At 41.6% G+C, this 25,728-nt stretch overlaps 1 protein-coding gene across 4 annotated transcripts in view; it reads left to right on the top strand.

Moving 5' to 3' along the window:
• RARB (retinoic acid receptor beta) overlaps positions 1-25,728 on the top strand; it is a 334,498-nt gene that overhangs the window by 123,556 nt on the left and 185,214 nt on the right. For all 4 annotated transcript variants that reach the window (XM_055706733.1, XM_055706735.1, XM_055706734.1 and 1 more), the window contains one exon: positions 15,261-15,762. In XM_055706733.1, coding sequence (XP_055562708.1) covers positions 15,585-15,762 — 178 coding nt within the window. In that variant the 5' untranslated portion in view covers positions 15,261-15,584. The remainder of the gene's footprint in view (positions 1-15,260; positions 15,763-25,728) is intronic.

Genomic DNA, 25,728 nt, shown 5'->3' with positions numbered 1-25,728 from the left:
TGTCAACAACTGGATCCTAAACCTGTGTTTATCAGATGCAGAACTGTTTTTGGAGGATTATCACTAAATCAAATGCTAGACCGGAATTTAAGTTCTCGCTGTAGGATTTCTCAAATTTTCATATTACTCTACTTTTAGGCCATTTGGTCTTTGATGCTTAGATCTGATACGCAGAGGCTACATTTTTGCATTCCTCTTTGTACAAGAGAATAAATACTTCTTTCTGTTTCAAAACCCTTATACTCTGGTAGTGCAGACAATACACCTGATTTCTGGTTTTGTGGGTTTTTTTTTATTAAGGCCCATCATTACTGTTCAAACACATGCAGGAAAAATTTGTCTTAGCTCACACATGGTAAAACCATGGTATAGGTGTATTACTGTGGTTATAAAATGTATTAAAAGGGAGGAGATCCTATGGTGTTCTTTAACACATGGGCTCCCATTATTATTTTAGGAGTATATCTCCTAATTTTTAATGTATACTAATTAAAAACACATTTTTGTCTGGCAAAACTAGAGTCAGAGTGGTCGTATGAATATGAGACCTAGTCCATGTCGTAAATGGAGCTTTATGCAAAGGTATCTGGAAGGTGCTTTTTCTCAGTCTTCTTCAGTATCTCTTCCATCTCTTGCTGTGTTAGAGCTCTGCGTAATCTCCCTTTGAATGTTCTTCAATGTATTCAGTCAGGTATGTTGCTTGTCATACATCCTTGAATTTCTTAGTATTTCACACAATTTAGTCACTTTTCATTTTAAATAATTATTTTAAGTAGGTTGGGGTGGTTTTTCAAACCGTATTGTGAATCTCTGACAACACACACACAAGCTTTACATTCATGAAAGGGGGATCTTCGCATCTGTCATCAAATGAAGCAGCAGTGACTGAACCCAACATACTAGTCTTTCCTCCCACTTCTGCTCCCTTCCCTTCTCCCTTGTAAAATCGGATATGCAGTGCGGAGCAACCGTGGTTCTCCCCATCTCACAGTCCATACAGTGATGGACTCCATGTTGGGAATTAAAAAATTTTGTTTTAGGGTCTGTATAGGCAGAATATCTTCCAGACCTATGGCTTTTATAAAGAAAGTGACAGCCTTTACAGATTTCACTTATTTTGAGATATTATTTCCATTAGCTGGCATCTTCATTGCATTCTCTTGCTTATTCATCGTTTTGAGGACACAAATTGCCTTTTTTTTCTGCTTACTGCTGATTTACTTTAGCATATGGTACTCTGTGAGATCCCATATAACGGACAACTGTCTGACACTCAGTTGGCACAGACAGCACTAGCTGGGAAGAGGTTGCAGTCAGGGTAACATAGAGGGATTTGCTTGAACTAACATGTACCTTTCAGCCATCTCTGGCTGGACTATTCTGCTTGGTGATTTTTTTTGGCCTGATTATTATCACAGAAATCATGAGTGGATTTTGAATGGCTCTGTCTTACTAGCAAAGATGATTTCTCCCCCCCCCCTCCTTTTTTTTTTCCGTGGGGCTTAATTCAATTGCTCATCCAACATGTGCACCTGTTGAAGGGACTTCAGGTGCTGTTAGAAGAGTGCTCTCTGTTGTGACATGTCTGTTTTGACATTCCCAGTTCAAAGATATGCTCTGCTTGGCTGCTGGTATTTGCATGGTTAAATCAGATTGTCTTATCAGACTTGGGCACCCAGCTGGGCTTCCCAGTTTCTAGCTTCTCACTCTTCTGCCTCCTTTGCAGTGCATTGTGCTGCCGGATCCAGAGTTAAGTGCTGCTGGCCTGGAAATCGTGCAGGAAGAGCCTTGGTAAGGTCCTGCTGCTGCAGTGGGGAAGGGTGGTTGCCAGACATATAATGAAGGTGGTATGGAAAACATACCTGCCTAGCTGTCTGGCTATGTTATCATTAGATGATAAAAGTGGAGTACCTGGCAGAAAAGCTCAGACTGCACTGCCTCATAGGCGCAAGGGAAGGATGGGCTATGGTGGCAGAGGTGGTGGTGTCGGTGCCAGGAGATGGGTCTGTGCTGGCATATACTCAGCAGCGTACTGGGCTTGACTCCTGGCATGCAGGGGGAAAGTGCTGCTGGGAGCATTGGGAGCATCACTTCCCTTACCGGCTTACATTTATTGGCATGGGTGGGTTGGATGTTGTAGAAATGGACATCTTGTTGCTGAGACTGAACATCCTTGCTGTTGTTTTGCTCATGTTGCCTCAGAATAGGTTGAGGCTTGTTGGAGAAAGCGCTGCCTGACAACATCATTGTTCAACAGGAGCTTCTTTGGCACTGTTAGCCAAGTGTAGCAGCTTCTATAGGATTCTAGATGCTGTTGAGAGCTTTATACTTTACCCATATCTCATGATGTAATTATGAAAACGCACACTGTTACTTTCTTGAATGCTTTCAAAATTAATAATTTAATACATTACTTTGCCAGTGGAGCTGAAAAATTAGTGAACCCAATTCAGAGGCTAAATGCTGCCCTGTTAACCTGGGTCCAGGTTAAAGTGGTTATAGCTAAAATATTTAAACATGACAATAGGTTTGGGCAGGCCTAAATGCTGCATGGTTGCATATTACCTGTCTCCATCCCTCAGAACCTGCACGCAACTTCTTACTGCACAGTGAATGTGAAGCACTTCAGGCTAGTTTCCCTATCCAGAGAAGCAGGAAGGTTGTCTTGCAGTTACCAGGAGAAAGATGCTTTCAGAAGTGGACTTGTTGGGAATGATTGCTGTGCAGTTCATTCACATGCTTGCTTATACCACAAGAACACCTTTGTAATGTATCAGAGATCTTACTTTGCAAACCAGTGTGTATGACACAAGTTTTCTTGATTTTTGTCAGTGCTTAGGCTCCTGTTAGGTTGCTTTTGGAAGTGAGATGTAAGGTCGTAGTTCACTTGGGTCTTTCTGATAATGCAATCCATCTGTCCAGCACCTCTAGCAGAATAATTCTGGGACGTAGATCTTCTGGATGTGTTAGGTTGTGGAAAAGATATGCTAGTTTTGTGGCTACCATGATTGATTATTGCACCTCTGTCCTTATGACCTGACTGATAAGGTTTTGCAACACTTTCAAATGATTCAGAGGACAGCTCTGAAGGTGCTTACATGTGCAGTGTTATCTCAGCGTATTATTAGCATTTTGCTATTGCTTTATTGGCTCCCTGTTAAGCAAAATATTGACAATAAAAATGCTATTTTTGTTCTGCAATTCACTCTATGGCTTTGTCCCCTCCTAGTTAATGGTTGCGCTTGTTCCTGATTTTGCTACCCTATTGTTCCTGTGACAGGGAGCTACAGAGAACAGAGGTTTTAAAATAAATGTTCATAATCTCCACCAACCCTCTGGCATATTCTGCTGACCCTCAGGGAGTCTTACTGGGAATATATTGGAATTTGTGATATGTAATAAGTGAAGGTTCAGGAGCCTGAAGTAGACAGCAGAAATGTTGTCTTCTGGGTAAAGTTGGGCTGAAGACTCTAATAACTCAGAGGAATTACAGATCCTTTCAACAGACATACTACTAGACTTGCCATATATAACAAAAGATGAAAAATTGTGTGTTAAATTATTTTGTGTTAGCATGGTGTCCACACCTCCATGGTATTAAGATGATAGATGCACCTCCAGTCCAAAAGAGTAGTATTCAGAAACAAAGTTCACAACCAATGCTTGAACCCTATTTTTCCCCTGTTCCACTTGGTTCACCCTCCTCACTTGACAAAGGGGTGCAGCAAGGATTACCAACTCCTCTAGCTCCGAGGAAGTAGAATTTCCAGCCTTGTAGTGCAAAAAATTGAACTAAAAAAAAATTGCCCCCAGCTCTGGGGAATTGAGAAGCCTAGTTCATCATTTCACAATTCAGGTACATCCCCTACACACAAAATCTTCATTCAGGTTTCTCAGACAGCCTCCTGAATAAACATTATTCATGTTTTTGAGTGAATTCACATGCTTATCCTCACAATGAGTTTAGATTACACCAGATAGCAGAATTTTTCTTTGCAGTAAAGTGGACTCTTGTAGGATCTCTGTGTGGCATATAAAGTGAAGTGTGCTGGCTTGAGGCAGAGCCATCCACTGCAGCGCATGTTTTCCAAATGAAACAGGATCTTTTTCTCCTCTTTGTTTATCTTGGTGACTGTTGAAGTCTTTGTTTCTTCGCATCGTGTGTGAAGATCACATACTGCACTGTGACCCTTCTTCAGTGTGTTTCCAGGCAGCACATCACTGCCATAGTGGGGCACAAAAAGACATGTATTTAATGGTTGTCCAGGTGTTGAACAAAGCAGAAATGGAAACTGAAGCTCTAGAGCTTTTTCTTCCTTAAATTGGCAATGAAGGCAAGTTGAATGCTATGATCTTGTGTAGTTGTAGCTAGACATCCAGGCTGTCAAAATTTGACTGCTAGGTTCCATCCTTTGTGCTGCTAAAAATATCCTGCATGGCTCTATGCCGAGGAAGACTACTGACCTCGGGGAGGGAGATCATGTGCTGCTTTGCTTTATTGTGGTGGTTCTGCTAAGACCAAGACTTCTTAGAAAGATACCTCTAAGGCTGAGCCGACGGAGGAGTTTTGCTTCTGTACGGGGACAGTAATCTCTAGCGGTGTCTTAACAATGAAGGCTAACAACAAATGTTGCAAATTTAAATTGCCCTGATCCTTCCCAGTATTAGCCTACAGTGACTGCATCACCTACATTGGTGTACGGATAAAGCATATCCATCAACACTAATGTTTTTGGCACCTGCCACTCATAGAGCATTTGATGAGCCTCTGTCCTGACTCCTGGCTTCACTGGTTAGGGTTTTGAGACCAGCACCCGCTTTTTGTCAGCACTAAAAGTTACCAGTGGTCTTGCACCTCTTTGTGCATCCTTTAACAAAGTATCTTGTCATCCTGTTTCAGCAGTTCACCTGCGGTGCTCGCTGTGGCCATAGAGTGTTGGCCTCCCAGATAGTTGTACTTCTCTGTCAAGAAGCTGCCCTCCAAAGCTGCTTCCCTCTTCAGCTTCTGAGCAGATGGAGTACTCCATTCTCTTAATGATTCCCAGGCCACCATCATTTACTAGGGATCTTCTGTCTGTCACCAAAACAATAACATCACTTGACCCCTCTTGCTGATCTCAGAGGCCTCTTAAAGGTTATGAACAGTCAGTATAAGGCCTCTTTAGTAGTTGCGGTGACATGTGCTGTATTTGCCATTGGTCACCATGACATGTTTCCCGTCAGCTAGAAGGGCAAGAATGAGCACTCTGAGAGCGTGCTTGGGAGTCTTCAGATATGGGGAACCTATCCTCCTAGCTATAACATCACTTGGGAAGAGATCGGCGTACTTGTAAACATCTAAACATCTGCACATCCATAATATTGGACGACGTTACTGAACACAGACAGCAGGATGTGGTTTTCCTTGCTTACTCAGACTCCCTTCCGCTGGCCCCCCATCTCTTTCCAAGAGCCCTTCTCACAAAAACTTGCTTTGACTGGGAATCGGTGTGATGCTATCTTGAGGTGCCTTGTAGCCAGAGTTAAAGACTGATTAATTACCAGTTAAGGGGAAAACCTTCAATGGAAGATCTTTTTGTTGGACAGGGAACATGACTCATTCTGAAATTAATCAGAGATCAGTGATGTTACCTTTCCTTTATAGATAGTTAAGTACGCTGTCAGTTAGGGTGCTACCTGTTGGCCTGTGTAAATCTTCCCAAAGTCTTAGAAGCGTGTTGGCACTGGTAGCAGCTCACCGTTGTTATCAATGATTCTTTCTCTCTGCTTTGACTGGATGATGAGAGGGGAGCCCAAGGGGTGGGTTCCTTACTCCCATCAATGATAATTTTCCCTCTTCATTGGTGGCCACCTCACACAGGCAGGTAGGATCAAAACAACCCGGTTGGGCATATAGGACTGTAAAGAACAATTTGGGTCACAAAGTCCAGTCTAGTTTTCCTGAACTGTAGGGAGAAACTGTGCAGGAAGAAAGGAAGCGCGCTGAAAAAACATGGTTGGAGAACAAAGCAGTAGGCATAGCACCTGGGGTGGGAAAAGCTTTGCTGTGCTGGACTGTCTGGCTGTATGCGACTTGAGTGACCAGCCTGCTTTCTAAGAGCTGTTTTTGCTGGCTACCCTCTGCTGTTTAAATTGTGGATCATCTAAATTGTGTTTGAGAGAAGTGATGTATTCTTCCCTTTGAGTTTGGGGATGGGCAGGAATGGGGAAACAGGTTCAATCTGAAAAAAAAAAACCCCTACAGGTTTGATCTGGCAAATCTCTTATCTCCTGAGTTTCTGTAGCCCATGGGATAGTCTCATTTAGGATGGTTTCAATATGGAGTTACTGGTTTACATCCTTAGAAACATTAATAAGGAACAACAGATGACAGTGCAATGCAAGAACAGAAGTTTTGATTCCATTGAAAGAGCAATTTTAAGCATTGAGAAATAGCTTTTAAAGTCAGGGAGGGAAATCAGTGAAAGGTTCACTTAAACTCAGGCAGCAGGAAGCTCAGTTACCCTCCTTTTGGTTTCCATAAATGAAAGAGAACTTCTTTTCTTGACAGTCCATGGGGATTTTTGAATGTGGCAGGGTAAGGAAGGAATGCATTTAGTTACAAAGCAGAGTATCCTATATACCAGCACAAAGTGTATTCAAAGCCCCTTGAATTCTCTGCAGAAAACTGCAAGAGAGTCCCTTACAAAGGTGATGGAAAGCCACCGCACAGGAAATCAACTTCTCATCCTGTAAATAAACATGAGCCAATTCTACTATATCTGGCTGTCAGGGCAGTACACACAGTAAATTGTTAACCCCATCACCTGACCTAACCATTTATCTTTACTTCTCAGTATAGTTTTAGCAACTGCTGAGTAATGAAAGAAACATGGAATGCAGATAGCTGTAAAAAAAACAAAACAAAACAAAAAAAAAAAAAAACCCACCACAAAACCAAGAAAACCCATACAAAAAACAACCACAAAAAAAATACACAACCACCACCCACTCCCCAAAAACCCCTCAAACAAACCACCCCACAGCTCATTTAAAAATACAGACGGCCCTTTAAAACAGCAAACAACAGGAGAAAATGAGAAATTGCCTGATGCAGTGGGAGGATCTTAAATATGGTTAGTATGGAACAGAATTAACATCTCCGTAGAATAACAGACGTGAAGCATGGATTTTCAATCCTTCACGTCTTCGTTATGCTAGCGTTGTACTAGCACAAATAAATTAATAACTCCCCTGAACCTTTGTGCAACAAATAACCATAGCACCTTTCAGACTTTGAAGTGTAAGCTGTGTGTGTTTTTAATGTTGTATGTTATACATGAAGGTTGGCTGAAATAGGTTATTCTGCTTATAGAGTATTGTTCCCATATGAGGATTCAGGCTATGTACTCACAGCTGCTGCTCTCCAACATGGACTCTCAGTTCCACTAAAATCAATAGCTGGCACAGCAGGGTACTGTTGTATAGTGTGTAAATAAATGGGTGTCATTGTGTCTCAACTTTTTTTTTTTTTTTTTCTTTTCCCCTTTCAGATTTAGATTTGCTTTTTTCCAGGCATATATCAGCGTGTGTTTGCAATGCAGGCAATACGAAGCATAGCCGCTTAGGGAAAAGAAGCTCCCCACCCCACCCCCAGCCTTTTTATACTTCCCAATAGTATCTTCAAATAAACAACAACTGCGTTAATTATATTAATTATCTCTTTAACAATTTCAGGAAAAAAACAAACAAAACAGAAAGCCGTTTTGCAAGTGTCAGCTTTATGATAAAAAGGAATTCAGAGTCGCCCAGTAGACAGCTGTCTTACATACAAAGATGTAGGAAAAGTGTCATAGTAAGAGTGTCTTAATTCTGTTACAACAATTTATCTTTTCTCCTCCCATAAGTCATGCACCTATAGTTGAAAATACATGACAGTTATGGTTATGGGATGTAAGAGCTACAGATCCGCTTTTCAATAAACTGACTCTGAAGTTCTGTTTCATACATTTTCTTTTTTATTCATGCATCTGGTCATATAGAGTGCTTTACTTTTTTTGGCTGCAGACTTGGCAGATACAAAATGCAGATGTTGTTCTTCTGACTTAAGCTGCTATTTTAAGCTTTTTGGCCAGTGGTTTAAAATTTTAGGCTCAGTTGTTTATTTGCTTATCATCAAAGTGGTTTTTGTCATATAATTCATATGCAAGTATTAGCTTTCTATGTTTACTTTCAGAGTTTGAGATTAACAGTATGGTCCCTTTTTTTTCCTTTCATTTTTTTAAACCAGCATGCTCTTTTGATTAATAATACAGTAGAATGTTATGCTTCAGAGAGCTTTTATTTACAAAAAAAAAAAAGAACACCAACCAGCAAACCAGCCCAACCCTCACATTGTGCTCTAGCGCTTTCCCTTTAAGAAAACCATATCTCTCGCCAGATGCCTGCATCTCTTTGATACAGAAGGGTACACTAAGTTCCATCTATAAACAGAATCCACTAATTAAGAGTAATTGCTTCGGAGATTGGTACAGACTATTCAGCATCAGATGCATGTTCCTCTCAGATATCCATTAGCCTCTAATAAGATAATGCAGATGTGCCAGTCTGTTTCCTGTTTCCTTCTATTGTACCTTTATTGCCGTATATGGACCAATGGGATGGGCTGAACAATAAGTGGATGTCCTTTTGCTCCCGGAGCCCTTCTCAAAGGAATGTTTGTTATTAGATTGCTTTTTCTGTTTAGTTTCACATCACTATGCTAATAAAGGAAACATAACACTCCAAAGGCTGCTTTTTTTTGGTTTTGGTTTGGGTTTTTTTTTTTTTTTTACTTCTGCCACGGTAACTAGTTTATTGTTTAATTAAATTCGTTGGATAGCCAAGAAAACAAAAATGCAACATCTCTCAGTCAGTGAAGGCCAGTGGAAAACAGAGTATGCCCCTTTATCAAATAAAGTTTCCATGCATTTTTAAGAGTTTCAAGGCAGCGTGGTTATCATGTTATTGTATCTGACTGATTTACACTTGGGTCGTGCTAAATCTGCTGAATTATTCAGTACTACTCAATGCAACACCATCAGCTAGCATAATAGAAAGCATATGCATAATCAGGGATTTCAATACAAACTGTACATTAAATACAGTAAGGGTTCTCAAAACTATTAGATCTTGACTTGTTTTGAAAACAGCATTAGAATATGTTTCAAAGCCCTCTAATAAATAAGGACTCCATCAACTCTGTCCCTTGGGAAAGAGATGTAATATATTGTTGAAACGTTTTGCAAGCAAAATTTCTCTGGAATTGTGTTTGTTGCTGGGAGAGGAGCAACTTGCCTCTCCCGTCTTGCTGCCCAGGCTGCCCTTGCAGTCCAGAGGTTCCTGTTGTAGGAGTTAGCCTAAGATTTAAAAGAGAGAGGATTTTTGGCGTTGGCAGGAAAATGGGAAATGAACTTAGAAGAGACTGCCTCCATGACCCTGGAAACTTTGGGGACAACCATGCTCCAGACCACTGGGCTTGGAGCAGCAAATTCCCCAGCACCCAACTCTGTGCAGAGCATGTCCTCGTGTTGTGTGCCTTTCCTGCATTTGTGGGTTTGTCACCTAGTTGTAAAGGAAGAGCAGCAGTGGTTCATTATAGTAGAAAGGTTTAGGGATAGTGGATTTAGCTTAGAAGTTTGCTGTGTGTCACAGTCGCGGGTATCTTGAAATGACTGCTGAATTTCAAACAGTGCTGCAGGTAGGGCAGAGCTCCCGACTAATCTTTTCAGAAGTGAGGGAAGAAAAAAAAGGCAAAAATCCTGAATTACTTGCAATGCTGACAACTTAATTCCCTGCCATGGACAGTGAGAGGGAGGAAGAGGAATGTGGAGTGGGGGTGATGTTGGCAGAAGGTAGGGCAGAGCATAATCTTTCTACTGGCACAGGACTATAAGCTAAGCCTCCTGCCTTGGCTTCTTGCCTATCCAGATGTTGATGTGTGTCAAAGTCACTTGTAACAGCAAAAGGGTTTTATAAATTCAAATAAAATCTTATGCAAGTGCAAAATTCAGAAGGATGAATTATGTTACAATAATACCAAATAGTGTTACCAAGTGTAAGCTAACTAATACAACGAATAAGAATCAATTAATTTAATACATTCTAGAAGAACTGATGTATGTGTGGAAAGTAGAACTGTTTTCTATAGGAAATCCTGTGCAAAATGCATGGAAAGCTAAGAGACAGTAAGAAAAGTTGGGTCAGTGTTTATCCAGCAAAATTTGGAGCAGATATTCAAAATTTGTGGTTTTAAACTTCTCTTTACACAAACACCAAGAAGAAATATGGAAAAGACAGGTACACCTGCTGCATTAACTGCAGCTGATAAATATTCTGTCTGTTCTGTGGTAGAGCTACTGTAGCCTCTTTCCCCTGTGGCCATCTGCTTTATCACTGAAGTCAAGTCAATAAAAGGTCTGTAAAAACCAAAAAGGAGGCATATGTTCTGTCAAAGAAGAGTCATTGGCCGCTGTTCAATGTGATGTAGTGCACAATGTGATCATCTCTTGGTGAGCCTTCAAAGAAACTTTTCTGTATGATCCTTTTCCATACTGTTTGTGCTAACGGCCTTGTACCCATGAACAGTCACTAAGGACAAGTCTAATGGAAGAGGATTTTCATCGTATGCTGGGTAGATCCTCTGAACTGCTTTGACGACAGCTACTTTCTGAAAATTTTGCCTCATGCATACAGGGCAGAAATCTATGCTGTTGCCTCACGTGAATGGGTGTTCGACCACCACCAAGGTGACTCTGCGGTCAGTCTGGCTTGCTCCTTCTGGGGTTGCTCCTCAGCTGTGGTAGCTGGCTCTTCCTGTCCCGTTTAGGGTAGGCTCATTAGCTCCCTTATCAAGGGAATCCAAGTGTAGGCCAGAGGGAGAGTACGTTCAAGGTCCACACAGCATGGAAAGGATGCTTCTGGGAAGTGTCACAGTCCAGAGAGGATGTGCTCCTTTAGCTGTGGGTGTTTACCATAGCACATGACAGCAAAGGGGAATATTCTCAAAGCTGGCACCTGTACAGTGTCTTACAGTGTTTTGCATGGTGGTGAAGGTTTAGTTGAGCAAAACAGATGTTTTCACCTTGGAACAATTTGCCGCGTAGAGGTCTGCAGCTGATGTCCAATGCTGGGATCTTCATCAGTGAGTTGAGGGGCATCAACGTGTCAGTCTGGTGACACAAGTGAAGTCTTGCCTTGCGAGTTTTCTTTAATGCCATGGAACTGGCATGAATGGGGACAACTGATTTTTGAGTTTCCTATGCTGCAATACTTTCTACTTGTGATGTCCTCTGCTGTGCAGTGGTGGGGGTGACGGGTCTGTAATATCTGTTAGCAAAGCTGGTGACTTGAAGTCCCTCAGTAATCACAGAACACGAGTGGTGTTTGCTTCTTTACAAGAAGCTGGAGTTGCTGGAACGTAGGTATCTGCCTACAATTTCCTCCTCAACCATTGTATAGGTGTTCGGCCATGGGAACATTTATAACATCTGCTACTCCTGAGAGACCCTACTTGGAGTCAAATAATACGCTGTTTAGAGTATCACGCCTTCTACACTGTCTTCCCTCTCTACCTTTATTTGGAGGGAAGAGCTCTTTGGAGACGAATAACTGCTGAAGGCTTATCTCCAGCACAGCTATCTGCAGGAAATTTCCCACCATGAGGGGTGAAAGGAAGGTGATTTTTGAGTAAGGCAAGAGAAACCTACTTTCTGGTAGTAATTTCAGTGTATAATTACACCTCACATAAAATTATAAGGATACAGAATTACAGGATTATTATTTAGTTTTGGCATTGTTAGTTATTTCCTATGGAGTTGTGTACTGAGGAGCTATAATGCTGCTGCATTTTGTCATGACCAGGTCCATCACAGAACATACTCCTCCAGTGGTGAGGAAGTGACCAAAGTTTCCCTGAGTGCCCTTTTTTCCCCTCTGACCTAAAGGAGTTGCTGCTTTTCTGAAGATTTGTCAAATATAAAAATATATCTGATGTTGTGATTGTGGGATTATATATAATTTATGAGTTCTACATTTTTCTGGGTAATAGAAATATAATTGAAGATATTAGATAGTTTTTTGCAGTTGACGGCTTGATGTCCAAGTGGAGATCAGACCAGGAATGAGTGGCGTTCCTCAGGGGTTGGTACTGGGGCAGACGCTAACACCTTTGTTGGTGACATGGACAGTGGGCTTGACTGCACCCTCAGCAAGTTTGCCAATGACACCGAGCTGTGTGGTGTGGTTAACGTGTTGGAGGTGGAAGGGATGCCATCCAGAGGGACCTTGACAGGCCTGAGAGGTGAACCTCATGACATTCAACAGGGCCAAGGGCAAGGTCCTGCATGTGGGTTGGGGCAATCCCAAGCACAAATACAGGCTGGGCAGAGAATGGACTGAGGGCAGCATTGAGGAGAAAGACCTTGGGGGTACTGGTTGATGAGAGGTTCAACATGACCCAGCAATGTCCACTTGTAGCCCAGAAAGCCAACTGTACCCTGGGCCACATCAGAAGAAGCGTGGCCAGCAGGTTGAGGGAGGTGATCCTCCCCCTGTGCTTCTCTCTCATGAGACCCCACCCAGAGTACTGTATTCAGCTCTGGGGGCCCCAGCAAAAGACGGACATGGACCTGTTGGGAGTGAGTCTAGAGAAGGGCCACCTTCTAGAGAAGGATGATGAGAGGGCTGGAGCACCTCTGCTATGGAGACAGGCCGAGAGAGTTGTGGTTGTTCAGGCTGGAGAAGGGAAGACTCTGGGGACACCTTCTAGCAGCCTTCCCGTATCTACAGGGAACTGTAAGAAAGATGGGGACAGACTTTTTAGTGGGGCCTGTAGCAATAGGACAAGGGGCAGTGACTTTAGACTACAAGAGAGTATGTTTAGATTAGAGATAAGGAAGAAATTCTCTACTGCAAGGGTGATGAGACAGGCTGCCCAGAGAGGTTGTGGATGCCCCATCCCTGGGAGTGTTCAAGGCCAGCCTGGATGGGGCTTTGGGCAAGCTGGTCTGTTGGAAGGTGTCCCTGGCCGTGGAACTAGATGATCTTTAATGTCTCTTCCAACCCAAACCATTCTATGATTCTGTGCTTTTATGAGATGAATTTTATTTCCAAAGCCCTACATAATTTAACAATTGGTGACCTTGTTCTGTGATTAATTTAATGCATAGAATTTTGGGGCTGGTTTTCATCAATGGCCTTCCCCTCTTTGCTTTTTTGCACACATTTTGAAGCATGGTATTGTTGTGGCTCTGGTGGAGTTTCTTTAGAAAACATTAGTTCTGTGTGTATTCCTTTGATACTTCACTTTCCCCGTTTCTTAAGCTTCATAAAGCTTTAACAGTCACCTGCAATGGTTCATCTCATTTTGTGTTGTTAATGAGTCAATATATTTTGGCTGTTGAGGCTTCCTTAAAAGATCTGTCTGGTTTCACCAGTCTCTAGGCACGTGGTCCTCGAGCTCGGCATGGCCAACAGCTGTGCTTTAGCTCACTATACCCCCCATTACAGTCTCATCCCTGCATATGTCTGTCTCCATTAGCATTAAAGGTATTTTTTGCATAATTTACACAGTTATCAAATACTTACAAGCTACATTTCTGTTATCCCCAAGCAGGCTGCACTCAGCAGAAATCGCTGTCTGAAAACATGCACAGCTGGTAACCTTTGCTGGTATTCCACACAGAGCAGAAACACTCCTCTGCTCTCTGACAGGCAAACATATGCATTTGGGGTTGGGTTTATTCCTTTCTTTCCTTGCTCATTTGAATTCTTACCGACAACTAGTAGACAGTAGCAGTAGTGATAGTCAATGTTGCATTGTCACAGTTTCCTTCCTCTGCATCAATTTTGCTTTGTGACCTTGACAAGTCATTTCACTGCTGCCTTTATTTTCCCACCCAAAAATCTTCTTGCCTTTGGTTTCAGGCTATAATTTCAAAGAATTATGAATAAAAATGCTATATAGTGGTGGATGTTGTTACTGATCATTGACTGTATCAGATGCAAGGGCACATAGCATGTTGTCTCAGGAAGCAAAGCCTTTAGGCAACCCACCCTGGACTGCCTCGCTTTTGGGTGCTTGAGTTTGCTCTCTGGCTCCTACTGTCTCCCTCCGACAGGGTGTGTTGGAGGGGATGGATGACTCCTCATGCAGGGTGATGCTTAGGAGCCAGTTGCAGTACTTCCCAGCTTTTACCCAGTTGCAGTACTTCCCAGCTTTTACCTGGAGCAGTGTGCAAGTAACTATGGAAGTTTGCAATATGGAACAATTGCAGCCTTTCTAGTAGCTCACAGGACACTAGTAGCACTTACCTAGTGTTGCACAAGCAGGTTGTTTCCAAGAGCAGCCGTTTGCTGTACATGGACTTAAACAAGCAGTAGCAAATTTCACTGCTGAGAAGTGCCCTGTTGTCAGTCTGAGATTTTCAGTACAGAGACTGAGAAAAGGAAGACCCCTTGGTAGGCACCAGCCATTTGGGTGAAACACTAAGGAAGGTGTGTAGCTGTAGATGACTTTGAAAATGGTGGTCATGACAGAGCACAGGAGCAGTGTTACTGCCATCATGTCACTTGGCTTATGAAATAACGGGTGCTTGTTTATATGGTGATAGAGGCAGTTCCTCCTCCCCCCCCCCCCCCCCCCCAAGAAAAATAAAAATGAAAAAAGATAGAATGATCGGTGAGGGCTCTTACATGTCAATAAGATAAACTAACTATCCTTTGTAAGAACAATCATTGGTAAATAAATTAGTATTTAGATTTAGTCCAATACAAAATCACCCTCAGACACCAGTCTCCAGTGCCCTGCCTGAGCCATGGCATTGGAGCAAGCAGAGAGCAAGCAGTGTCGTTCATTCTTCTATGTGGAAACTCAAAGCTTTCATGTACATGGAAATTTTTTAGAGGTTGATTTTTTTTTTATTTTTTTTTTCTCCACTGGTATCAATATTTCAGGTAGTTGTTGATGCATCAGTTTCAAAACTGGCAATTTCCAAACCAAGATTGCCGCTACCAGAAATTGCTTTTGGTGTAACCCATTGGGCAGGGAAATCAAGTTAATGGGTGTTCTGCTGTTAGCTTCAGTAGAGTAAGAATTTTACCCCCAGGTAAGCTCATCTTGTAGGATACTGATAAATAAGTAATCACTTAACAAAAGTAGGAGAGGGATAAAATATTTTTGTATGTGTATATATTAAAAATATGTATATTATAATCAATATATTGTTTTCTTCTTCCCACAGGCTCTGTGAGTATGTGTCTGTAGAGAGCAACTGTCCCCCCAGAAAAACATTTGCATAAGCAACTGAACTGCGCTCTGATACCCAAAGTAAGAAGACTTTCTGCCCACAGTCTGTAAGAGCAAGAATGTCCTGGGAAAGAGAACAGTAAGAAGCAGCGATGAAATATACGACAGACCTGATCGAGTGAATTACCTTCTCACCATCACACAGTCCAGCTCAAGCTGTACCGGTAGGCTTGACAGCCCCCTTCATTCACAAGTTGAAGTATCTGTTTGCTGGCCTGGAGTGATGCAACATAATATTTATACACTGTGAAGTGTTAACATGACAACCAGTAGCCGCACATGTCCAGTACCAACAGTGAATGGACATATGACTCACTATCCAGCAGCACCATATCCATTACTTTTTCCTCCAGTCATCGGTGGACTGTCACTACCTTCCCTCCATGGACTCCAGAGTCACCCACCAACTAGCGGATGCAGCACCCCGTCACCTGCAAGTAAGTGCTTGGTATTAACAGCTTTTATTGACCAGTTTTCCTCTAACAAAGACTGATCGTGTTTGTTCTGAAATTGTTTTAAAGAGTAATTGCAGTTGTTCATCTGTGATGTATTTTACTTGGGCGAAGACCATGCATTTGATTTGAAATACTACTTTCACTTAATCTTGTTTTTATAAAAAATAAACATGCAACTATATGACATACCAAAGCTGTGGAAACCAGGGGTGATAAAATCTGCTATGGATTTTGGCATATTCTGCATTGTTGTGTTAGCTGCAGAATCTGATGTTGTGTTTAAAGAAAAATTGACTGTTGTGTATTCATGAGCAGAGGTGATTCCTCAGTACAGAATTCTCTTAAGTTGCAATTAATACTGCTTTTGTATTCTTCCTTAAGTACTGCTTTCTTCCTGGGCAGCTTGTGAAGAGCAGCCCAGTGGACAGCTAGTAGCTATGAGCTGCCAATGGCTGCAGAATGAGCCCTTGAGTCTATGGTTGAGTTCCACATGCAGCACACTCAAATTTTCAGCACCACTGAGTGTATTAGCTGGGCAAGGTTTTTTTTTATCACTTTATGGCGAACACACATTTTCTGCTTGGTCTTAGTTTTATATATGTTTAAGTGGCTCCAAACAAAGCTATCCCAAGTATAAACTCTTTAAGTAGTGTCACGTGGACAAGATAACATCTCTGGAGGTCTTTACAGTGGGTGACTGATGTATTTATCACCCATGTGAAGAAAACTGGAATGCATACAGCTTTGCAGGTCAGTTTGTTGTGAAGGTGCTTGTCTAAATACATTACTGTGATTGTTCAATATGAGAAGGTCTTGACTGAGCAGCACATTTGCAGAAAAACCACACTTTCTATTAAAGGGAAAAGAGACTTGTTATAGCAGTGCCCCCAGTACATCTTTGAACAGAAAGCACGTGAAGTTAGAGCTCCAAACATGAACAGGAAAAAAACAGTGAAGACAAAACTTCTGAAGAGTGGTGTACACTGGTAAATACCAAATGTATATGATCAGGTATGCAGAGTTTTTCCTTCCCATGAATTGTTCCTGTGGAATTAAGACTGCATCGTGGATGCATTGTTAATGATTAATAAACCAGTCAGCATTCAGCCTTTCAAAAAAATAGTGCCAAGTACGAATTTCTGTCAATATGTGAACAAAGTGGCTACTTCTGTGTCTTTGGGTTTGCGTCTTTATGCCCTGGTCCCAGCATTTTTAGGGCAGTACTTTTGTCAAGGTGCTTTGCAGCACTGGCTTGCCTTGCCTGATCATGAAAGCCTGGCAGCTGTTGTGCATACCTCAAGGCAATAGTGTTTGAAAATACCCGCTAAAATTGGCAAGATAGGGAGGAGGGTGACTTGAATGAGAATGTCTTTTCAGACACAATCCCCAGCAGGAGGACCCTTCTGGTTTATACCTCTGTCTTCTTACCTTTGCTGACAACAGTCTGGGTTGTTCTGAAACCTCTAGACTTCTGATTCTGGAGCTTGAGGTTAATGTTGCTAAAGCCATAGAAACAAGTTCTTGGAAACAAGCAGGTTGAGCTTTGGGTTATATTACAGGGTTTTGTTTTTCATTGTGGATTTTTTGTAATTATTTTTTTTTTTTTTACACCAAAGCCACACAAATGGGCCAAGGTCAGCATGACTGATGGCCTCTATTAAAGTTAGAATTTATACTGGGTGGTGGAAGGGTATAGATCTCACTTGCAAAGACCTGAAGAAATTAAAATTTGGCCAAACCACTGCTCTCTATGTGTTAGACGCTATTGTACTATTTATTTTCCAGATTCCTTCCATTCACGCAGAATCCAATAGAAATTATTTTACATAACAGGAATGCTATAAAGATCTCTTTAATCTTTTTAAAACAGTGCAATTCAACAGCTTCTATTTGAAGTTACAGTCATTTAAGCCTTCATGTTATTGTCCTGTTTTATTTGTTCTGTCTTGGTTTTAGACTTGCCGTGATGGCAGAAAACCTTATACCAAGTTGCATTGTTATCTTAATCTACTGTTGGGGTAGGCATCTCCAGTCCTGTTAGACATACAGTGTATTTTAGATGTATGAATTTTGTGAGCACAAGGGGCTTACAATAAACGTTCAGGATGGAGTGATTTAGTTTCATTGATTTTAATAATGGTGTTGCTTCCGTGACCTGTGACTTGGCTTCTGTTTTTATACTGAGATACATAGTGCAAAATACTTAATAATTAGAGGGCTGGTCACAGTGCTGAAGAGGTCAGAAGATGAAAAAAATACCATTTTTATGCATACATGAACTACGCATTAGCACTGAACAAGACCACAGTCAAGAAGATCATTACTTTTATAAGTCCGATTGATTTACCTACCACTGTATTACCCCTTGCTGCACAGAGCAGACGTTTTCACTCCTGAGATCAGATGGCACGCAGGGTTCCCTGGTTGCACTAATAATGAGGAATTGCTTCTATATTTAAAAAAAAAAAAAAAAAAAAAATCAAAGATTGTTTCAGGAGGTTACTGCTTAGCTCATTTAGAAATGGTAAGGGAAGGCGAAACTGGAGGCATTCCCGTGCTTTTTGGGTCATGCGCCAGCCCCACAGGATTCGGCGCTCTGCCAGACAGGGAGCAGCTGTGGGAAATGGATGCTTAACAAAAGTCCTGCAGAGCCTGACATGTTTGCAATAGGAAAATCACAAAATGTTAGTGAAATATTTGGAGGAGGCTGAAATAAATATGGGTAAATAATTGTTACATAACATTTTATTGAAGTGAAAGCATCTCAGGTTCAGGCAAGTGGGATCACACAGGCACACACAGGCGATTCTGGTGTCTGGGTAGCATTGCTCTGCTCTTTATTAGTCCTGGAGGAAGGGACCCGTCTTGCCATCATGAGAACTAATGCTGGTAGTGCTGTTGCCAGAGACCAGTAAGGCAACTGTCACAGTGTTAGAAAACCAGCTTAAAAAGAGTTTACCTTCTTTATAAAGCATCTGTTGTGGATCAACTGCAACTTTTAATTTCTAGAAAAAGACTAATTATAAAAAATTATCTTAAAAAAAAAAATCAACCACGAACTACAAAAAAACCCTAACCAAGTGAAGCACCACCTGAAATTTGAGAGGGCAGGCGTGTAAAGGCACATCGCTCAGTGTAGTGTGTCCACCCAGTTGAAAACTGATGAGGTGTCTTTGTATTATGGCTGATGGCAAGGCACACAGCAATGTTGCCGTTTCACAGGTGGATCTCAGCACGGGGAAGATGAAGCCATGCTGCTCGTTGGTGGAGTGTCTTTGTAAGGCTGGTTTCTTTAATGTTACATCACCAGAGCGAGTTTTGCAGCATTAGTTTGACATGGGTAAAGACTACTACATTAACAAAGCCAGTTGGTGTGAGCTGTAAACTGTGTCATGGGGGGAGGAAGAAACTTACCTGAGCTAATGCTGTGATGAAAATAGTCACTGAGTGCATCCTAGATCCAATTAAAGTAGGGTCTAGACAATAACCGCCGTGGGAGTCACTAAATAATAAAACACTTTGGTGGGCAATTGTTCTCTTTGTGCTTGGATTGAGCATCCTGCTTGAACGGGGCGATGTGCATAGCCCGTGACATTTGATGGGCACAACCCCATATTCTGCCTTTAGCCCCCCACCACATTTTGGCCCTTAGGCTGCCGATGTGAGCCTTTGGATCCTCAGTATTTTGCCGTCATTTGTGGCAAGGGAGGAGTAGGAGTAGCTTGGTAAGGGGGCAGGGGAGAGCAGTGAGCCTGATACAAGAATGTCCTGGAATTTATGTAAACTTAGTGAGATTGCTTCATCCAGATAGTTTAAATAAATAAATAAATAAATGTGAATATGTTATTTAGAGGGCTGTTGGGATGTCAGGGAGAAAAATCCAAACTAAGGTCATTGGCCAAGCTTTTCCATACTCTCCTGTCTGGGGTGTTTTTAAAGTGCATTGTAAAGAATAAAGGACTTTATATTCTTTTTTATGTAAATCTTTTTAAGTATGTGAAAATGTATGGAAAGTAAGATCATCTGAGGAACTGCAAGAGGTAAACAAGGAGCTAACTACACCATTACTTCTGGGTAGTGCTATGCAAATACTAATTATTATATTTAGCAGTCAGTGTTGCATCTCAGGCTTTTCAGACATGCCCAGGCAAGGCAGATTGTTGTTTTAAGTGTTGTTTTCTGCTGGAATTGTTTTTCCTTCTATTACTGCTGGTTATTTACCACTTGAACTCCAACTTAGATTGCTTGCTCACCCCCCACCCCTCCCACCCCCTTCTTCTGGGAAATGGATTTTCCACTGGTATCATTGAAAGAGTACAGTTAAATCCAGTGTTAGTGGTGTAGTACTGCAAGATATTTTTGCCAGCCCCACCCATTGCAGGAATTCATTTACTTTTCCAGTTCTGTTGTTAATCATTATATTGACACAGAAAGTCCTCCCAAAAGCACTCTTTGGCAGATTGCATTAAATATGAATAGCAGATATTCATTACGATGTGTTGCCCCCAAGAGAACTCTAAACTATCTGCACTACTCATGAACAGGCAAATAACACTAATTCTCCAGCTATTCAAATTATTTTCAAATAGTTTAGTGTATCTCTAATAAAAACAAGAATGTCTCTGTTTTCCTTAATTACTTAAAAGGTCAAGGACTCCCACATCTCACTTTACTTCACAAAAAGGGGAATATTTCTGCTGGAGGTTGGAGTATGGTTAATACATGATGGATTTTCTTCCCTCAGCACAGTTACTGAGGCAAGTGCTGTCTGTTGTGGACTAAAAAGAAAAACCCCTCAGCACTCTCTGGCGCTCTGAAATTGTCTGAAATAATATTATAATAGTTGTCTTGAATTAGGAAAGAATACATGAATCAACCTCGCTTGATTATGTTGTTGAGCTTTTTCATGCCTTCTAATTTTAGTGTGGTGTCTCCCTTTTTTCCAGTTCTGTCTCCCTAGGAAGGCTTGCTACATAGTCATTTACATGTGTCTGCAATTAACATATGACTTCTAAGACTTTTTAATGTACCTATTCAGTGCATGTATTGCCTGTCTTTATGGAGAAGATGGAACATGTGTTTGCATTCAGAAAGAGGGGGATAAACAGAATATGGATATCAGATTTCTTAGCTACAGCCAGTGTTGCCTCATGCTGGCAAGTCTGAGGAGCAATGTCCAGATGGTACCTTGCAGACATCATTCGTGACCTCGGAAACTACCATTTCTTTTCAGTTCTTTCTTTTGTTTATATTATGGGGGTTTTCCTGGTTGGGCTCTTTGTGCAGCTTGAAAGCATCCACGTGTCAATTAATAAAACTGTGTTACGTTTTCATTTTCTGATTCTAGTTAACCTGAAACTGTCAAAAAATTAAACTTATTTTTTCACGTTAGAGCTTCATTTTTCAGTACTGACCCTTTTTAAAAAAACAGGAGTGAGCACCTCTCAACTCTGTGCCCTTGCCATAGCTGTGCTAGGCCAAGGTGAATCTTCAGCACCCTGCAGATGCAGTCCGCTTCAGATTTTTGTGGGCAGCATGCTCATCTGCAAGAAATTAATTCTGGGTGTGTATAGACAAGAATTTGCTTCCTGGGAGCAAGCCAAATTTGGAAATTTTCTGCTCTGGCAGGGGGAGTGTGTGGCGTAATTCTGGCACGTGCTCTGTATAATGGCTCTCTGCATCCCTCGTAGACCTGCTGTAGCGTGAAGGAGCCCAGTGTCTGGAAGTCTCGTAGAAGCTATCAGAGAATTGCTCCTTCCCTTCTTATGGGCCCTGAAGTAAGGAAATTCCCCAACAAAATGCCTTCTTACCTAAGGTTGGAAATACGTTTCTGTGGACTATTGTGAATGACCTTTTCCTTTGTTCTGGCCCAACAAAAATAACACCCAGTAGCTGCCAGTGTTTGGGATGTCAGGAATGAAGAGAGAAGGGCTGGTTCCAGTCCCCTTCTGCTGGGTCCTGCTGGGTGACTCCTCTGTCGCCTCTCTGCCCCATGATGGTGGGTTTGCTGTCAATTCATCCATTGCAAATGAAACACACAGTATATCATTCAAAAGGAATATAATGCCAGACTTAGGGTTTGGCAGGGTAGTGGCACCAAATTTTTCTCAATGTCTGATGTGTTTCCAATCCAAACTGATAGGTGCAGTCTTTCGAAATTGTTAATCGTGTGATAGATCATGTTATTGAAAGCGAACATAAGCTTTTGTTTAGCCAGGTTTCCATCTGAAGGCATATGTTTAGCAGCTACAGTTTTACGAAAACCTAATCATGTTATTTTAATTACGTGGAGAGTTTCCATTCAGTCATGTTGCTGTGTTCAAAAGGCATGTCACCATGGGGATTTTTGCGAAAAGGTTTTTTTTCTTTCCTTTTTTTTTTTTATTTCAGCTAAAATGTGCTTTTTATTTTGGCTCTGTGCTGGTCTTGGTAAGACTTTCTTCCTTTACTCTTCTTGGGTTGTTGGTTTGTGTTTACTGTGCTTTTAGCAATATGCAGCATTTAATTGGAAAGCCTTATTTAAGATTCAGATAGCACAAATTTTCTTCAGGAGAGATCGATTAATGGTTGTCCTTAGGTAGAATACCTTCCCCTTTTGCTGTTTAGGGAATATGGGGAACAAGTTGTGTTATGTGGACTTTTCAGCTGTATCAATGACAGCATGTTTCCCATTTAAAATGATAAATACCCACCCTATCTGATGAGCCCCAAAAGGGCAGGGAATCCTTTTTCCCTTCCTTTGTCCTTCAGCACTCCGTTTCCTTTCTTACTGCCCAGAATAGGCCTACATCAGTAATATTCATAAATGATTTACAAAAGTAATTCCTGTGTAATAGCTTGGGACGTCAAGATTTTATGATGCTGCCAGATGTGCTATCAAACAAAATTATCTGGTTCAAAAAACTTGTGATAAATCTAGTCGGAAAAAATTCCCCAGGGCAAACTCACCCTCTACAAAAGTAACTGTATCTCATAAAATTGTTAGATTCTCCTTTACCACATGTTTGAAATCAGACTTAAAGCAACAGTTTTATTCACATGCAAACTTAGGTTTGGGATAACTAACAAACAGGAAGGACTGGCCTGAAGCAACAGAAGACTCCTTTCCTTTCAAAACACCACGCGCACTCAGAGGAAATGTCAGAGTAAATACAGAAATATTCGGAAAACCAGAACCTGCATCCCTAAGATACTCAACTGTTTTGTCTAGATAATGCATTTTTAGAAAGTAGTTGTACCCTAAATATAGCAGGTCTCATCTGGGTTTGGCTGCTGAGCTCCCAAGTGCTGTATCTGAGCTCCCTGAGGTTGTGCAGTGAACAATGTGCCCAACGTCTGCCATGTGCGTGTGTTCATTCCTTCATAGTCTCCACAGGGAAAAGTGCATGGGTGATAGGGTGTGTGTTTTGGCCAGGAGTTCAGGTTTTGAAGAAGGGGAAGCACTGGAAATGCACTGGAAGTCTCTATATGGCCATGCCTCCATGCTGAAGAAGGCTGGACCAAGGCAATGCGCCCATGGCTTACACCTGCAGCTTTATGGTGGTCCTTATTTCTCAGGAAAGACCCCAAGGAAGTCCAGCTGCCTGCACAAATGAGCTTCACCAGTATAAGTAGTTTAGGTACACTGGAGGAGCAAGGATTTTGAGCATGATTTTCGTCCCATAGTTCAAGGTATTTGGGAGAGGGGCTGAAAGGCCTGGGTGGGAGCTTTTGGGGGAGAAATGCTGAGTTCAGGCAAAGGAAGTGTGTCTTGGAAGCCCAGAACAGAGCCTGAAAAGTGGGTCTGGAGGGCCTGTGGTGTGCTGTGTCTCTGGGGAATGTGCTTCTGGAGTAGAGATGTTCATGGGCTCAGTGTGCTGCCTGCTGTTGCGCAACATGCTTGCTTATAGCTTAAATTTAGGTGGAAGTCAGCTAATGTGCGCAAGCAATAGGTGTGGACCTCCAGGTGGAGCTTGGCCTTTGCTATTTTTCAGTGCTAAGGGGCAGTCAAATGTAATTTAACCTCAGCATTAGCTTTCCTGAGGTTCATGTGTTTAAATCTAACGCGCTAGGCTCATACTCACTTTTTAAAAGAAATCTGAACTTCAAGAAATAGAAGATTTTTTAAAAAAAGAGTAATGCTGTGGAAAACTCAAAAAAAAAAAACCAAACTTTCCTCATCCTTTTACCTTCCTAGGGATGGATTCAGACCCTAGCATGGGTGCACAGCTCCTGTAAGGGGCTGTGGAAACTCTGCCTGTGGTCACAACTGAAGATCATTCTCCTCTGTGTGTTTGTGCAAAAATTATCTAGTTGCTTCTTAGAAATCGAAGCCTTGATCTTTCAGCTAGCTCAGTTAATGGCATGTAAGAGTGGGTAGTGTTCATTCTGTAGATTCAAGCCTTAGATGATTTTCAAAAGCTGACTTTTACTAAGGATGTATTTTCATATTCACAGTAATGTGGGAATATATTTTCCGAGCTATCATGGGTGGAAAAATGTATGCTTATGCAGTTGTAACTTCTCAAAGTTAAAAGTTTTCAGGTGTGTTTCAAGGCTTTCATAACATAACATACCTAACTAGAACCTTTTACAATCTGTATATTTTTTTCCAGTCAATTTTTAAATGCCTAAACATTAGTTTTTATAAAGGAAATGTCGAAAGTCCTTTAAGTATAGCTAAAATAGCAGCACTTTTCCCTCCTTGTTTTTAAAATCAAAAAGAAAGATGTTCTTTAATAGTACTGAATACTCCAGGACAGAAAGGTGGTGTCCTGCTGCCTGCTCTGTGCAACCCACAGCTGTTATCAGAGGTTCTGGCCAAGGGCTTCGAAAACCTCTGGGCTCTAACAACCTCTGTGACTGTATTTGAGGGAGAAAAAACTTGGCTTCCTTTTAAGATTGAAAGCATCCAAGCCAAAAGCCGGAGCACTGCCCTGTCACGGTCAGGTCACCTTCAGCGGAAAATGCAGTGCAGTTTCCTGTGCATTGTGATTTTATTTGGGTACCATGGAAGCAGTAACGTTACACTGCCGTGGAGCGCAGCATCTGACAGGGGCAATACCTAGGGGCTACAGCAGAGCCAATGGAAATCCCCTTTATTTCTGTCCTTACTCCCTTCTTATCCTCATTCCTTCCAGCCACTGAGAGATACTTGTGTGAGGGTAAAGATCCTGTAGAGAGATGCACAGACATTAAGTCTAGAGCCCTGAAACGAGGCCATGTTGTAAATCTGTAGTCTTTGGAAGAATTAACCTGCATACCAGCATTACCTAAAAGCTATCAGCAAAGGCATTCGCTGGGAAATAGAACTGCATCATGTAAACAAATCGGTTTATTATATATTGCTTTTGCATAGCAATTCCAGGATCAAGAGTTCTGTTATTTGAGAAATTAAATCCTGTGAGAATCATTAAAAGTATAGAAATAGTGATGTCATTACAAAATTAACTAGCTATAAACCCATGGGGTGACATACCAATTCATAAAGGGAATAGCAAAACATAATGCAGGGCACATCTGCTGCTCCGATTCCTGCAAAACCATCAGCCTATTGGTATCTGCAGACCACTTGAAATTGAACATCTGTTAGAAGCACTCAAAAGCAGCAGGAGAAGCCGTACACCTTGCAAAACACTTTGCTGTTGGTAACATCATCATTTCAATAGTGTATTCTTACAAAAATTGTTCTAAGTCCCCTTCAAGTCCTAGATCTTCCTGGCATCGTTTCTTAAATAGTGACAGCATGAGTAATTGTAAAAATAACATGGACTTTTCTAAGGACTCTCCTAACATTTTTATTACTTTATATTTATTATACCACTGCAATGTACAAGCTGATCTAGAGTTTCCAAACAAAGAGAGAGATATGATCTCTGTTCCAAGTAGCTCAGAATCAAGAAAAGGAAGATATATGAAAAGAGAAAAGGATGTGACTTCTGGGCCGAGCAATGGAGATGAAGAAAGGCT

This window comes from Falco cherrug, chromosome 4 (assembly GCF_023634085.1).
Source record: "Falco cherrug isolate bFalChe1 chromosome 4, bFalChe1.pri, whole genome shotgun sequence".
Classification (NCBI taxonomy): Eukaryota; Metazoa; Chordata; class Aves; order Falconiformes; family Falconidae; genus Falco; species Falco cherrug.
The sequence above is the reverse complement of the archived record's forward strand: the minus strand, read 5'-3'. Positions and strand labels throughout refer to the sequence as shown.